This window comes from Salvelinus sp. IW2-2015, unplaced genomic scaffold, assembly GCF_002910315.2.
Source record: "Salvelinus sp. IW2-2015 unplaced genomic scaffold, ASM291031v2 Un_scaffold3541, whole genome shotgun sequence".
NCBI lineage: Eukaryota > Metazoa > Chordata > Actinopteri > Salmoniformes > Salmonidae > Salvelinus > Salvelinus sp. IW2-2015.
The window spans coordinates 11,908-27,653 of record NW_019944821.1 but is presented as its reverse complement, the minus strand read 5'-3'; the positions used below and the strand labels follow the sequence as shown (position 1 = coordinate 27,653).

General features: G+C 40.0%; 1 protein-coding gene across 1 annotated transcript; it reads left to right on the top strand.

Moving 5' to 3' along the window:
* The first annotated feature begins 12,377 nt into the window (after positions 1–12,377).
* LOC139025909 (caspase b-like) lies at positions 12,378–15,416 on the top strand. Its single transcript, XM_070441164.1, has 4 exons — positions 12,378–13,001; positions 13,632–13,658; positions 13,950–13,976; positions 14,359–15,416. The coding sequence occupies exons 1-4, from the start codon at positions 12,974–12,976 to the stop codon at positions 14,628–14,630; spliced, it is 354 nt and encodes a 117-aa protein (XP_070297265.1). The 5' UTR covers positions 12,378–12,973; the 3' UTR covers positions 14,631–15,416.
* Positions 15,417–15,746: the final 330 nt, after the last annotated feature.

Sequence of the window (15,746 nt, the reverse complement as noted above, 5' to 3'; positions counted from 1 at the left end):
AAGTATGCCATAATAAAGCACGTTGCTCTACCTTCTTAACCAACACTATCAACCAAGGCAGCGTCCTACAGACCCTAGTTTTGTCGCACCTGGACTCTGTTCAGTCGTTTCGTCAGTGCCACAAAGAGGGACATTTGGCTCAGAACAGGGCAGTTATGGCTGGCCCTGGATATACACAGTGAGCTAAACATTAATAGCATTCATGTCAATCTCTTCCTGGCTCCAAAAGTAGAGGAGCGATTGACGTCATCACTTATTTGTATTTGTGAAGAGGTGTTGGACATTGTTGATAGCACCAAGGCTTGTCTTGTTTAAATGACTAGCACCACAGCTCAGACATCCCATTACAAACCCCAAAGACATTGCCACCAGAGGTCTCTCACTAGTGACCCAAGTCCAAAACAGACTATGGGAGGGCCCCCACAGGGTACCACTGAGCCATGACTACATGTAACTGCTAGGTCCACATCAAGTAACTGATGCAAGCAGTAAAATTTGATTAAAAAAACAAAAGATTAAAAAATACACCTTATGGAAACAGCGGCGGACTGTGAACCAACACAAACATGGCACAGACATGCATCACACACACATTACATACACACATGTACACATTGGATTTGCGTGTTGTAAGATATTTGTGGTAGTGGAGTAGGCCTGAGGGGCACACTTAGTGTTGTTGTGAAAATTCTTTTATGAATGGTTATGTATATTTTTTTAAATTGTATAAACTGCCTTAATTTTGCTGGACCCAGGAAAGAGTAGCTGTTGCCTTGGCAAATTATTGAATCAAAAAGTCTGCCAAACCTTGCAAGTATCTTTTATTCAGTTTGTTCAGACGGATGGGAGTAGTTTTGAACACGCCCAGAATCAAGAACTATGGGGTTCTTCGTTCTTCCTCCTCCTAAGAGCACCTGACAAACTGACGGGAAACTAAGACAACAAACCAGTGTAAAGGTCAGTGCAAAGACGTTTTACAGATTTGGAATGTTTTTCTTTTAATTGATTCTATGCTTTGAATGAGTTTTGAAACCTGTGATCTATGCTAACAAAACCAAGAGTATACCCGTCTCAATGTGTGTTTTGGAACTAAGCCAAAATTTACAAAGGATTTGAAATATTTCCTTGCTTTTCCCCCCGTTTTTTTGCAATGACACAAACTTGAAATTATTTGCCAAGTGTGTCACGTCTATTGCGCGTTCCCTGTAACTATTATGATTAGAGTTAGTGATTCATGGTGGGTTAAAGAATGTAACTATTATTGATTAGGTTTGTGATTGTCATGGTGGGGTAAAGAATCTGTGGACTATTATGGATTAGGTTTTGTGATGTCATGGTGGGGTAAAGAATGTGACTATTATGATTAGCGTTAGTGATGTCATGGTTGGGTAAAAGAATGTGGACTATTATGATTAGTGTGAGTGATGTCATGGTGGGGTAAAGAATGGTAACTATTAGTGATTAGGTTAGTTGATGTTCATGTGGGGAAAGAATGTGACTATTATGATTGAGGTTAGTTGATGTCATGGCGTGGGTAAAGAATGTAAACTATTATGATTAGGTGTTTGTGATGTCATGTTGGGGTAAAGAATGTAACTATTATGATTAGGTTGTGTGGATGTCATGGTGGTGTAAAGAATGTAACTATATGATTAGGTTTTGTGATGTCATGGTGGAGTAAAGAATGTGAGCTATGCCCAAACCAACCCTTCTCTTCCCTGAGCAACAGGACACATTTCTGTGAAAAATGACACAAGATTCCACTTCCCACTAACCTTAGGGTTGACATATCAGTGAATGTTCAGTTTATTTTCTTGCCTATTGGTACTAACAGTTGGGGCACAAGAGTGGAAAAGCCTGTCTTCAAGGGGCAAAAGGGGCTGGCACTTCAAAAGAATCTACAAATATAAAATACATTTTGATTTTGTTAACACTTTTCTAGCGAACTACATGATTCCAAATGTGTTATTTCCATAGTTTTGATGGTCTTCACAATTATTTCTACAATGTAGAAAATAGTCAAAATTAAGAAAAAAACCCTGGAATGAGTAGGATGTGTCCAACGTTGACTGGTATGTATTATATTTTTTGTGTTGCCCAAAACTGTTCAGAAAGCTATATAGAGAAAGTGGCAGATCAGACTGCTTGTGCGGGTTCGTAGAGCAAAAACGGAGAATACCATCGTATTTGTGAGTCATTCATTATGAGGGCTTAACAAGTTTGGAATGTGCCAATTAATGAAAGGTTTGAGGAATGTGCTGGCTTAATATGCCAGCCAAAATTAAAGGCCCAACATGTCACAACATATTAACCATATTGACAGATAATGATATACAAACATTAATAAACCGGTAACTTGTGACTTTTAACACATTTCCAGAAAGCAACAGAATCAAACACAGAAGCCATTCTGATATGATAAATCAGATTACAGAGATAAAACCATGACAACACTAAACTTCTCCAAACCCCAGAGGACTCTGCCTGCTCTGACCAGAGGGCAGTATGAACAATTCCTGTCCTGTCGCTGTAGTTGTAACACTGTGTAGTAGATAGAGGTCTGTCCTGGTAGTTGTAAACACTGTGTACTTAGTAGAAGGTTCTGTCCTGTTGTAGTGTTAACACTGGTTGTAGTAGTAGAGGTCATGTCCTGTGTAGTGTAACAACTGTTAGTAGTAGAGGTCTGTCCTGTTTTGTAGTGTAAACACTGTGTATAGTAGAGGTTTGTCCTGTGTAGTTTAGTGTAACACTGTGTAGTAGTAGAGGTCTGCCTGTTGTAGTGTAAACACTGTGTATTAGTAGAGGTCTGTCCTGTTGTAGTGTAACACTGTGTAGTAGTAGAGTTCTTGTCCTGATGTAGTGTTAACACTGTTTGTACTAGTGAGAGTCTGTTCCTGTTGTAGTGTAACACTGGTGAGTAGTAGAGTCCTGTCCTGTGTAGTTGTAACACTGTGTAGTAGCTAGAGGTCTGTCCTGTGTAGCTGTAACACTTGGTAGAGAGTCTGTCCTGTGTAGGTAACACTGTGTATTAGTTAGACGGTCTGTCCTGTGTAGTGTAACACTGTGGAGTTAGTAGAGGTCTGTCCTGTTGTAGGTAACACTTGGAGTAGTAGAGGTCTGTCCTGTATTAGTGTCAAACATTTGGGAGTAGCTTATGAGCGTCTGTCCTGGGTAGTGTAACACTGTGGAGTAGTTAGAGGTCTGTCCTGTTGTAACTAACCTGTGAGTAGTAGAGTTCTGTCCTGTGTTTAGTCTAACCTCTGTGGAGTAGTAGAGGTCTGTCCTGTGTAACACTGTTGGAGTAGTAGATGTCTTGTCCTGTGTAGTGTCTAACTCTGTGGAGTAGTAGAGTCTGTTGATGGTTGTGTTCATTCCTCTGTTCATACACACAGATCTACCAACTGTCTCCACTGGACGCACACTCAAACCACAGAGGAGAGGGAGGAGAGCAGCACTTCAGCTGGGCTGCGTACTATGATCTTCTCTGACACACACCACACACACACACACACACACACACCACACACACACACACACCACACACACCACACACACACACCCACACAACACACACACACACACACACACACCCACACACACACACACACACACACACACACAGCTTTACACAGCGGAGTGTAGAGGGGAAAAAGCGCCTGACGGGCCACTATTGCCACACACACACAGCAGGCACAAACCACTGTGGTAAGCACACACACACACACACCACCACACACATCATACACCACGGACACACAAATGCTGACACCAACACATATAACCACTTACACACGCTAGCTGCACCACACATACAAGCACACATTGTAACAGATTAGCAGCACAATGTGTGAAGGCAGCACCCATTCACACAATGTGGGGTGTGTAGGATGCCTTCTGAAAAGGAAAGAGAAGCCAGCTTTGCTTATTATGGGGGTAATTGTGTGAAGAGCCGGTCCAGCGAACTCCTCAGCACCTCTTTCTGGAATGTGAGTGGACAGACTATATTATCTTACCCAGAACAGCCAGGGCCACCCCTGGGAGCCTGGTTCCTCTCTAGGTTCCTACCTTCTGGTATTCCCTAGCCTCCCACTCCTGCCTCTGCATTGGCTCTCTGGGGTTTTAGGCTTTGTTTCTGTTAAAGCACTTTGTGACAACTGCTTACATAAAAACGGTATTTATTTAAAATCCAATTTGAATTTGATTTGCCTATGTCACGTAACTGGGTAACATTGAATATGTGCGTCTACTGGTCTGGTTGCTGGAGAGATAATCCAACTTTAAAGTGGTTGGAATTGACCCCTCTAACATCTCTTCTATACCTCATCTACATCATCCTCATGAACTGAACTGAAATGAATGTTCTAGAACAGTTGAAGTGACCACAGCATGTTGTGTGTTGGTGTAGGGGAAACAGAACAGTTGGTGTAGTGACCAACAGGCATGTGGTGGTGGGTAAAGGAAAGAACAGTTAGTGACCACAGCATTGTGTTGGTGGTGTAGGGGGAACAGGGAAACAGTTGTAGTGACCACAGCATGTGGTCGGTGTTGTAGGGGAACAGAACAGTGGTAGTGACCACAAGCATGTGGTGGTGGTGTAGGGGAACAGAACAGGTGTAGTGACCACAGCATGTGGTGGTGGTGTAGGGAACAGAACACGGTTGTAGTGACCACAGCTGTTGGTGTGGTGTAGAGGGAACAGAACAGTTGTATGAACCACAGCATGTGGTGGTGGTGTAGAGGGAACAGAACAGTGTAGTGACCCACAGCATGTGATGGGTGGGTAGGGGAACAGAAACAGTGTAGTTGACCACAGCATGTTGGTGGTGGTGTTAAGGGGGAACAGAACAGTGTAGTGACCAACAGGCATGTGGTGCTAGGGAACAGGAAACAGTTGTAGTGAACCACAGCATGTGGTGGGTGGTGTAGGCGAAGCAGAAACGTGTAGTTGGACCACAAGCATGTGTGGTTGGTTGTAGGGGAAACAGAACAGTGTAGTGACCACAGATGTGGTGGTGGGTGTAGGTAAACAGAACAGTGTAGTGGACCACAGCATTGTGGTTGTGCGTGTAGGGGTAAAAAGAAACAGTCTGTAGGTGACCCACAGCATGTGGTGGTGTAAGGGAACAGAAACAGTGTAGTGACCCGCATGTGGTGGGTGGTGTAGGGAACAGAACAGTTTTGTATGACCCAGAAGCATGTCTGGGGTGGTGTAGGGAACAGAACAGTGTAGTGACCACGGCAATGTGGTGGTGGTGTAGGGGGAACAGAACAGTGTTAGTGACCACAGCATGTTGGTGTTGGTGTAGACAGAAAAGTGTTAGTGACCACAGCCATGTGGTGGTGTTAGGGGAACAGAACAGTGTTGTGACTTGTTTTCCTGTGTCCCAGGTTGACCCCTCTGGAGAGAAGGTGTCGTAGTCTTGTTAGGGACTTGGAGATCTCTAGCGCTGAATAATTATCTGAGGTTGAAGGTAAGGGAAGGTAACCACTATTGGTCATTGTCTGAGAGGTTCAAATGTGTTATGCAGTAGATGGTATTCTTCAATAACACAAAACCCCCAAAGCAAATCAGGGGGGGTAGAAAATATACTTTATTCAAGAGAACAAGTCAGATTGGTCATGCTGAACAGCAGATTGGCAGACTGTACCTAGCCAGTGGTTGACCAATTAGAAATTCCTTGCAGTAAAATTGGGTCAAGGCCAAATAGCAAGTATTCCCGGTTTCCAGGCTTCAATTGAATAGACAATTGCGCATTCAATGAGAACTTGCCACATGTAGCTATGAGTCCCGGGACTGAAATTCCTGTGTCTCTGACCCCTTGATCATTTAATTCCCTGTAACAGAAAACAACTATTTATTGATCGTTATTTTTCCTCTAGACCTCTTAGCTGTGTATTTATCTTTGAATATTCTTACAACCCTCTTCTTCCCGTGTTATCCCTCAATCCCTGCCTGCGGTATCCCAGATACTGTTTGCACCCTTTGGCACACGACAACCGAAGTTAAGTGTTACTCCCTTCCCTCTCCCCTTCTAATAATACATTAATCACTCGTCCACGTATTAGGTGTTGAGGCTGCCACCATTTCAGACATTTCACTGTCTAGTTATTCTCTAACTCTCAAGCCAAGCTGTTCTGGTCCATCTTCCTCAGGACCTCCAGATGTTGATTCTTCACAGCTCCCTCTCACAGTAGCTCTGCTACCATCCTATCCACTGTGACCAAGCCTGTCAGCATCCTCCAGCTGGCTCCTTGAGATGGGGTTCATCCACATCATTGAGGTCAGGTGAAACTTGAAATGTCTTTCAGGTCGCTTTGGGTCCCAGGCTCTTTCCCAGAGTGTCAGGGCAAAGAAAACACATGCTTCTTGTTTCTAGACAGTTAACTTTGGTGGCGCCACCTTGTTGGTGTGGCTGTTAGAAAACAGGTCTTACACTCTGTGCATACAAAAACAACTTATTCAGGTAATAAAACCAATTGATTAATAGGTAAGTATAACACCTAGGTCTCTATTTTAACAAACCAAAAACACTCTTAGACGTGCTGCCTGTGTATTCCTTATATGTTCGGGTGGGTCAGAAATATTTGTGCAATTTTCAGAACCGGAATTATGGGCGCAGTAGCTTGTTGATCGCGTGGAATGAGCTGGGTTTTGATGAATAAATAAGTTTGTGGGGGTGTCGAGGTTTGACCCCTCCATGGCTAAATAGTTTGCCCCATATTGGTTGGTAATATATTTGAACATGGCTTGTAGTCAACTTTGTTCTCATTGCATTGCCTCAATATGGAAAATACATTATTTAAACATAGGCCTAAGCATTAACACTGATTATAGGGGCTAGGCCTACTGTAAAATGCAGTCTGATGATGCCAAACAGTCAATAAGCAAGATTAAATTCACTAGGCTATGATAAGCCTAAAAGGACAGCTGTAAATTTATAATTCAAATCTAAACCAAACAGCTTGTTTTAATAGGCTGTCTAAATACAGTTACAGGCACCCATAATAGCCTCCCCATAGCCGTTTAACTACAGACAACTTTAGACTATGGAGGTGGTTTTCACATTAGGCACTTTTCACAGGAAGCTGGATAAAAGATTCCAATATAAAGAGAAGGGAAATGTCCCCTCACGTTATACTGCTGTACTGTAATATGTTTTATAAACATTCCTTCAGCCATCTAACAGATAAAATTGCATTGGCATAAAATGCGAGACATGTACGTCTCACAATAAACCCATTGACTGAATCTAATAGGTTTGGGTTTTATTCTAATAAATTAAAAAACAAATAAATCTGCTTTTGAGACGAACAACAATATTTCTCAAACAGGATTGGGGCAGAAGCATTGACATCATAAATCACTTCTTTCGTTCCATGGCAACTGTGTGTACACAGGAGGCCCTAAACGTCTTTATGCATATATTCACCACTTTCTATACAAAATACTAGTTCTGTTCAATTGTATCGTTGCCAATGTGCGAGCAGGATTCCCCCCCAAAATCTAATTATTGATTTGCATTATTGGCAGGATTTAAATAGTTTGAAAGAGCGTGTCTTGGTAAGCGGATGAGGGGCGCTCTTTTGGAAAAACGGGGATCAATAGCGGAACAAGAGAAGTAACCATTTTAAAACCCCTTTATTCAAAGGCTACTGGGCGTAATGGCCCAGTGGATGAAAAAAGCACGACGGTGCCAAACCTGCCGATGATTTAGGGAGGAGTAGACTGTGCTTGCGCGTGTTTAATACAATTAAACAAAATGGGGGGAAAACAATCTTTTTTATGTGTTTATGTTGTTAAAAGATGAGATTCACTGGCACAAAATGCACATCTTCTTCCATGGGCACTGTGTCCTGGATAGGCTGCACTTCAGCTCTTAAATCCCGCTATTATCAACCCAGGTACATGAAACCTGCTTTCCGTCGGGTCTTTAAAACTTCCCTTTTTAAAAGACACACCTCCAAATATTTGCCGCCTCTAAATGTCAGTGCGCCATTTTTCCCATGAAGAAATGTAAACTAATTGTGCGTTTGACCACTAAGCGCCTCCTTAGAGCCGAAAATAAAGCCCTTTCAAAGTTTACAGGACAATTCATGATAACTCCTGGCAACTCAATAATCTTAAAGATGCAACTAATATACAATCCATAGAGTTTGCTGTTTTAAAATGTTCAAGAAAACCTTGTGTATAAGATTCATTACAGCCTAATATTAGCTGTGTGAACATTCAATTACACTGCTACAAAGGTTCAGTGAACTAAAACTTTGATAGAAATTTTGGCATTACAGTAGTGTTAAAACTTACCTTTGAAACTCACAACTGCATTTCCCACACGCAGTTACGTAATCCAAAATAGTATTGAGAAGTTTGGACAATAAACCAGCTTTTGACACAGTCAGGTTAATGTATTCAGCTGGTAGCTTCAACTCGAATGCTGCGGTGTAGTTTTCATACTCTTTAAAATTAACAAACTTTGTGTCTAGGTTAAAGGACAGAGATTATAGTGTTATTTAGGGAATTACATTTGACTTTAAATACATTAAAAAGTTAAAGGGGCAAATCTGCCAGCTCAAACAACAGCAAAACGGTCACCGCAGCCAATGTATTTGTTAAAAAGCTGAGAGATGGGGCTGAGAACTCAAACCCACTCTTCAATTCATAGACGAACTATGGATGTAAGGATTGACCATCCATCCATGATATCAAAAGTATAGTTGTGGCATACAATGTTTGCTTTACAATTGCTCTTGTTTAACCCAAACATTTGGAGGTAAACAACAAGGGTGTATTTTTGGGGTTCTAATGGGGTATGACAGTTGAACTAACATCAAACCATTTATATTGGTATTCTTCTTGAATCAAAATACGTATCATTCATTTAATTGCTAAGCAGAATTGCCCCTTAAAGCAACACCCCAGTCTGTACAAGCAAGACAGTACAGCCTTTATAGAAAGTACAGTCTCCTATAGAAAAGTACAGTCTCCTATAGAAAAGTACAGCCCTCCTATAGAAAAGTACAGCCTCCTATAGAAAAGTTACAAGCCTCCTATAGAAAAAGTACAGCTCTGCCTATAGAAAAGTACAGCCTCCTATAGAAAAGGACAGCCCCTATAGAAAAGATACAGCCTCTATAGAAAGTACAAGCCTCCTATGACAAGTACAGCCTCCTATTAGAAAAGTAAGCTCCTATAGAAAAGTACAAGCCTCCATAATACAGCCTCCTATAAAAGTACAGCCTCCTATAGACAAGTACAGCCTATAGAAAAGTCATCCCTATAGGAAAAGTACAGCCTCCTATAGAAAAGTACAGCCTCCTAAGAAAAGTACAGCTCTTAGAATACAGCCCCATAAAAAGTCAGTCTCTCTGTTCCCCGACAGTGTTTTTACTCGGCTGTATTGGCGTACTGGATCTCCAGAGAGGCTGTAGTCTGAGATTTGGGGTTAGCTTCACAGTCAGGAGGTGTTAAATTCAACACTGCCCCCGATCCTTCCACTCTTTTCCACCTAAAGTACATTTTTCATTAAGAGGCAAAGTGTGACTTAATAGAATCAATCACAGTAGACAAGCAGAATTACCATTGGTAAATATTCATGTTAAATGTTCACATGTTTACTATTCAAATATAATATAACTGCATGTGTACCTCATCCAACACAACGTTCTTGGGGAAGCAACAAACATATAGGTCATTTGATGGTTTGAAGAACAACAACACAAGTCCATTGATAGGGGACCATGGAGCATCCTTATCCTTGGTGAGGCCATAATCACAAAATCCAGTGATGTTTATTATGACGTTGTGTTTCTGTTATCTCATGGGAGGATGAAACTCAATGTTATGATTCATTAGTCACATGGCCTACGGACAGGAAGTCCACATCCACCACCTGGGGAAAATGTCATTTCTTGATTAGAAAGTAACAAGAGACAGATAACGATACTCTGACTTTTCTTATAAATTGTGTAGTTACCAGGGCAGATCTCACAGTGTGGGAGGTGTAGTTGACAGACAACCCCTTAAGGCATGTAAACTTGAACAGGGTCCTGCAGGTCTCTTGTCATTCTGGCTAGAAGCCTCCTGTTCCAGGAGACTTGTACTATAGACACCTCTCCCTCTCCCCTCCATCCTAAACACCAGCCTGTTATACTGCACTGGAACAGACCTGCGACGGGGCACTGAACCTGTAGTGTATGACAAATGTATGACATAAATTGCATTTCCAATAGGAAAAGCACTCGCACATCTGAGTTTGCTTGTTGTAGGTGTGTGGGAATAATTCAATGATATCTTAAAAGCTAAAGAAATACCTGCACACTGCCAGTTATCATGTTGTTTATGTAAGTGTGTTAATTAGATCTTAAATACGGGATTCTGCAAGAGCAGTGTGTGGGTTCTTCTTTTAAAATGACAAATGCATGAACTGTCTAAGACTTCAAATTCTTAAGTTAAAAAGTTACATTCAAATGTATCATATCCTTCAAATGAAACTATTCATGTAAAAAGTAAGAGACAATACCGGTACTTCTCCGATCATACTCTGGACACTGTACATAAAATAAATGACACTAAACAAGTAATAAGAAGCCAAGTTACCGGTAATGCCCTTATCTAGTTCTGGACACAAATGTAAAAACAAGTAAGAGAAGACCAAGTTACCGGTATGTTCCATTGTCCTCCTACATAGTTCTCTGGAAACCACATGTAAAAACAAGTAGAGAAGACCAGTTACGGTATTTCCATTGTCCTCCTATCTATTCTCTGGAAACACTAAAATGTTAAAACAATATACACTGAACAAATATCTGTATTATAAACTGGGTGGTTTGAGCCCTGAATGCTGATTGGCTGACAGCCGTGGTGTACAACACATTTATTTTTACTTCTCTAATTACATTGGTAACCAGTTTATAATAGCAACAAGGCACCTCTGGTGTTTGTGGTATATGGCCAATATATATCAGGGCTAAGGGCTGTATGCGGGCTGTTTACTCCGTATTGCATCGTGTCTAAGATCAGCCCTTAGCCATGGTATATTGGCCATATACCACACCCCCTCGGGCCTTATTCATATAATATTCAACTGGTCGGTCGGTGTCGATCTGTCTGTCTGTCTTTACAGCGAAGGTCTTACCAGAGGAGGGTCAGTAGTACACTATAATAGTACACTATTCTACATTCTGTGATGTTTAACTTCTCCATGGCATTAGGTAGCCTTATAAACTCTGTGATGTTTAACTTCTACATGGCATTAGGTAGCCTTATAAACTCTGTGATGTTTAACTTCTACATGGCATTAGGTCAGCCTTATAAACTCTGTGATGTTTAACTTCTACATGGCATTAGGTAAACCTTATAAACTCTGTGATGTTTAACTTCTACATGGCATTAGGTAAACCTATAAACTCTGATGTTTAACTTCTACATGGCATTAGGTAAACCTTTAAACTCTGATGTTTAACTTCTACATGACATTAGGTAAACCTATAAACTCTGATGTTTAACTTCTACATGGCATTAGGTAACCTTATAAACTCTGTGATGTTTAACTTCTACATGGCATTAGGTAAACCTTATAAACTCTGATGTTTAACTTCTACATGCATTAGGTAAACCTTATAAACTCTTGATGTTTAACTTCTACATGGCATTAGGTAAACCTTATAAACTCTGTGATGTTTAACTTCTACATGCATTAGGTAAACCTTATAAACTCTGTGGTTTAACTTCTACATGGCATTAGGAAACCTTATAAACTCTGTGATGTTTAACTTCTACATGGCATTAGGTAAACCTTATAAACTCTGTGATGTTTAACTTCTACATGGCATTAGGTAAACCTTATAAACTCTGATGTTTAACTTCTCATGGCATTAGGTAAACCTATAAATCTGTGATGTTTAACTTCTACATGGCATTAGGTAAACCTTATAAACTCTGATGTTTAACTTCTACATGGCATTAGGTAAACCTTATAAACTCTGTGGTTTAACTTCTACATGGCATTAGGTAAACCTTATAAACTCTGTGGTTTAACTTCTACATGGCATTAGGTAAACCTTATAAACTCTGTGTTTAACTTCTACATGGCATTAGGTAAACCTTATAAACTCTGTGGTTTAACTTCTACATGCATTAGGTAAACCTTATAAACTCTGTGATGTTTAACTTCTACATGGCATTAGGTAACCTTATAAACTCTGTGATGTTTAACTTCTACATGGCATTAGGTCAGCCTTATAAACTCTGTGATGTTTAACTTCTACATGGCATTAGGTAGCCTTATAACTCTGTGATGTTTAACTTCTCATGCATTAGGTAAACCTTATAAACTCTGATGTAACTCCATGGCATTAGGGCAGCACTTTATTAGGAGGCTGTACTTTTCTATAGGAGGCTGTACTTTTCTATAGGAGGCTGTACTTTTCTATAGGAGGCTGTACTTTTCTATAGGAGGCTGTACTTTACTATAGGAGGCTGTACTTTACTATAGTGGGCTGTACTGTCTTGCTTGTAAGGCCTGGGGTGTTGCTTTAAAAGGGCAATCTGCTCCATACATTTTTTTTACTTTTAAATGAATGATTCAAGAAGAATACAACACAAATGTTAATTAAACTGTCGTACCCAATCAGAACCCCCAAAATATACCCTTGTTTTATTCCAATGTTGGTTAACAAGAGCAATTGTAAACAAACACGTTATAGTCACAAAACTGTTCTTTTCATATCAGGGATGGATAGTCAATTGTCCCTTTAACCTTCATGTTTTTAAAGTCAAATGACATGTATTCCATAACTAACACTATAATCTCTGTCTTTAATTCAGACAGCAAAGTTTGTTAATTTTAAAGAGTATGACAACTACACCGCAGCATTCCAGGTGAAACTACAAGCTGTAAGCATTCACCTGACTCTGAATAAAAATGATACATCATTTTTAAATCTTCGCAGTCTAATTCGGAATCGTGACTGCATGTGGGAACGTTCTGTTGAGTTTCAATGTAAGTTTACACTACTGTACTGCCACAATTGTACGAAGTTAAGTTTACTGAACTGTTGTAGCAGTGTAATGTAATGTTGACACAGCTAATATTAGGCTGTATGAATCTTATGCACAAGGTTTTGTTTAACATTTTAAAACAGCAAAACTCATTGGATTGTATATTAGTTGCATCTTTAATAAGTTATTGAATTACATTTAGTACAAAATACTAGGCAACATGCATGTGTGCGAATATATGCATAAAGACATTTAGGCCTACTGTGTACACACAGTGCCATGGATCGAGAGAAGCGATTTATGATATTATACTTCCGACCCGATCCTGTTTAGAAATATTGTTGTTAGTTTTAAAAGCAGATTTATATAAAAAAAAAAAAGTGATTAAAACCCAAACTTATTAGAAAGATTCAGCGTCCATGGGTTTATTGTGAGAACGTACATGGCTCGAATGCAATGCAATTTGATCTGTTAGATGATTGAATTGCGTTTATAAAACATTACATTTGGGAGAAGTATAGATCTTTATCCAGCTAATCTACTATGACGGTATATGGATATTCAATTAGATGAATTATGATACATCATTATTTTTCTATGTAGTACAACACCTTCTCTTTCTCATCCACAGTCTCCCCAACAGAAGTTCCCTCTTCAGGTAACGGTTCTCATCAAACCTTCTACTGGTCTTAGTCTCATCACCGATGGTTTCCTCATCATAAACAATGATACAATGAGGAAATCACATGTGAAGAACTCTAATTATCCTAGAGGTTCTGTGTTGTTAAATGAATGATGGTGTACAGTGCCTTTCATTGGATCTTGCCTGCAGTGTAGCCTAGCTTATAAACTTTAAATACTATATACCCGCTATTTAATGATGTGGATGGTCTGCCAAATTACAGAATYTCTTGAGGAGCCCTTGTAATCAGTCTCTTTTTATCCCCAGTTACACCACCAGGTGGCGCTAAAGCAGGTAAATATAATTTCCTGTCTTCCCCAAGAGATTCAATTCTGTTCCTTAATATCAGATTTTTGCAGCAAACACAATAATGTAGCTTTTTAGAATCCTAAAGATAAAGTTAGAAAACATGAGTTACTAATTAGTTACTTAATGTTTAGCAAGTGTTGCACCTTTTCCTTTTTAATTATGATTTAATAGTTTGGTCGCACCTCGACTCCTGTGGTTAAGCGCCTTCCACTTAATTACAATTAATAAAGGTAGGATCAGCAAGATGGCATCAGCACACATAACAGGTTACTTGTTGTTTACATACATCAACATACAAGCAGAATTCTGATCCGTCAGGACTGTTTATTTTAGTTATGTTTCATTATTTTTTATTTTCTGTGTCTAGGGACAACTAAGGTTCATATTCTGCTGATGGACACTCTGGAAGAGCTGGGCCGAAGCGACCTGAAGACATTTCAGTTTCACCTGACTCATGATGTGGATGACCCCATCTCAAGGAGCAAGCTGGAGGATGCTGACAGGCTGGTCACAGTGGATAGGATGGTACAGAGCTACTGTGATGAGGGAGCTGTGAAGATCACACTGGAGATCCTGAGGAAGATGGGCCAGAACAAACTGGCTGATGAGTTAGAGAAGAAGTTCCCAAACAATGTCTGAATTGTAAACAGTTTGTCTACAACTGTATATGCATTCGCACATCAAGTCTTCTCTTGAGTTGGGCTCAGGGATGGAACAACTGTTGAACGTCTGTGGCTGTGGTTGTTTGTGGGGGAAGGGTGGATAGTGTGTATGACTGTGGGTGTGGGGGAAGGGTGGATAGTGTGTATGACTGTGGGTGTGAGTATCCTACATATGTTGCTATGAGGTAATGGTGTTAGGGACAATATAGGATGAATCACAATAATGTAATTTTTGTAATGCCAATCCTTGTTATATGTAACAATCCTTCGTATAAACTGCCTACATTATTACGCATGTTATTAGTTAATTGTGGAAATATATATATATATATTTATTTGTTTAATACCTCATCAATCAATGTGAGTGCGTTGAAAAATGCTTTTAGCAGTTAATCTGTTATGTTCTGTGGGTGGCAATGTGTGCTCTTTATAAAGGATGGGTCCCAATCTCTCAAAGATCCTAAGATACAGGTGAACAGGGGTGGTTTGCCAGTCACTGGGACCACAATCAAACTTGGGATGGGGAGAGGTTTTAGCGGGTGAAATAGTGGAGAACAATTGGAGATTTACTCAGATGTGCAAATAACATGATACAGCTATATGGACACTCAATAATTATGGTACTTTTTATTAATGGTAAGTTTACAAACATATATTATATGTTTGTGTCAAGTGCAAATTGTATGTGGAGGCGTCAACAGCTGGAGCGCCCTTATGTATGTATTTTACAAATTGTCAAATAAATTAAATCAATCAAAAATAATTGAAACTTGTATCTCATTATGGTGAAATATGTATAGGCATCGCAGATAATAAGAAAAAACGCTCAGTATTTACCTGGTGAAATATGTATAGGCATCGCAGATAATAAGAAAAGACGCTCAGTATTTACCTGGCTAAAGGAGAAAGAATATAATATCTATTGTTCACTGGAAACTCATTCAGAATTTTAGATGAAGTTGTGTGGAAAAAGAACTGGGGGGCGTCTAAATATACTTCTCCCACAGGCAAAGTGTAACGGCTGTCCTCCTCTTCATCCGAAGAGGAGGAGCAGGGATTGAACCAAGGTGCAGCGGGTTGTGAATACATAATG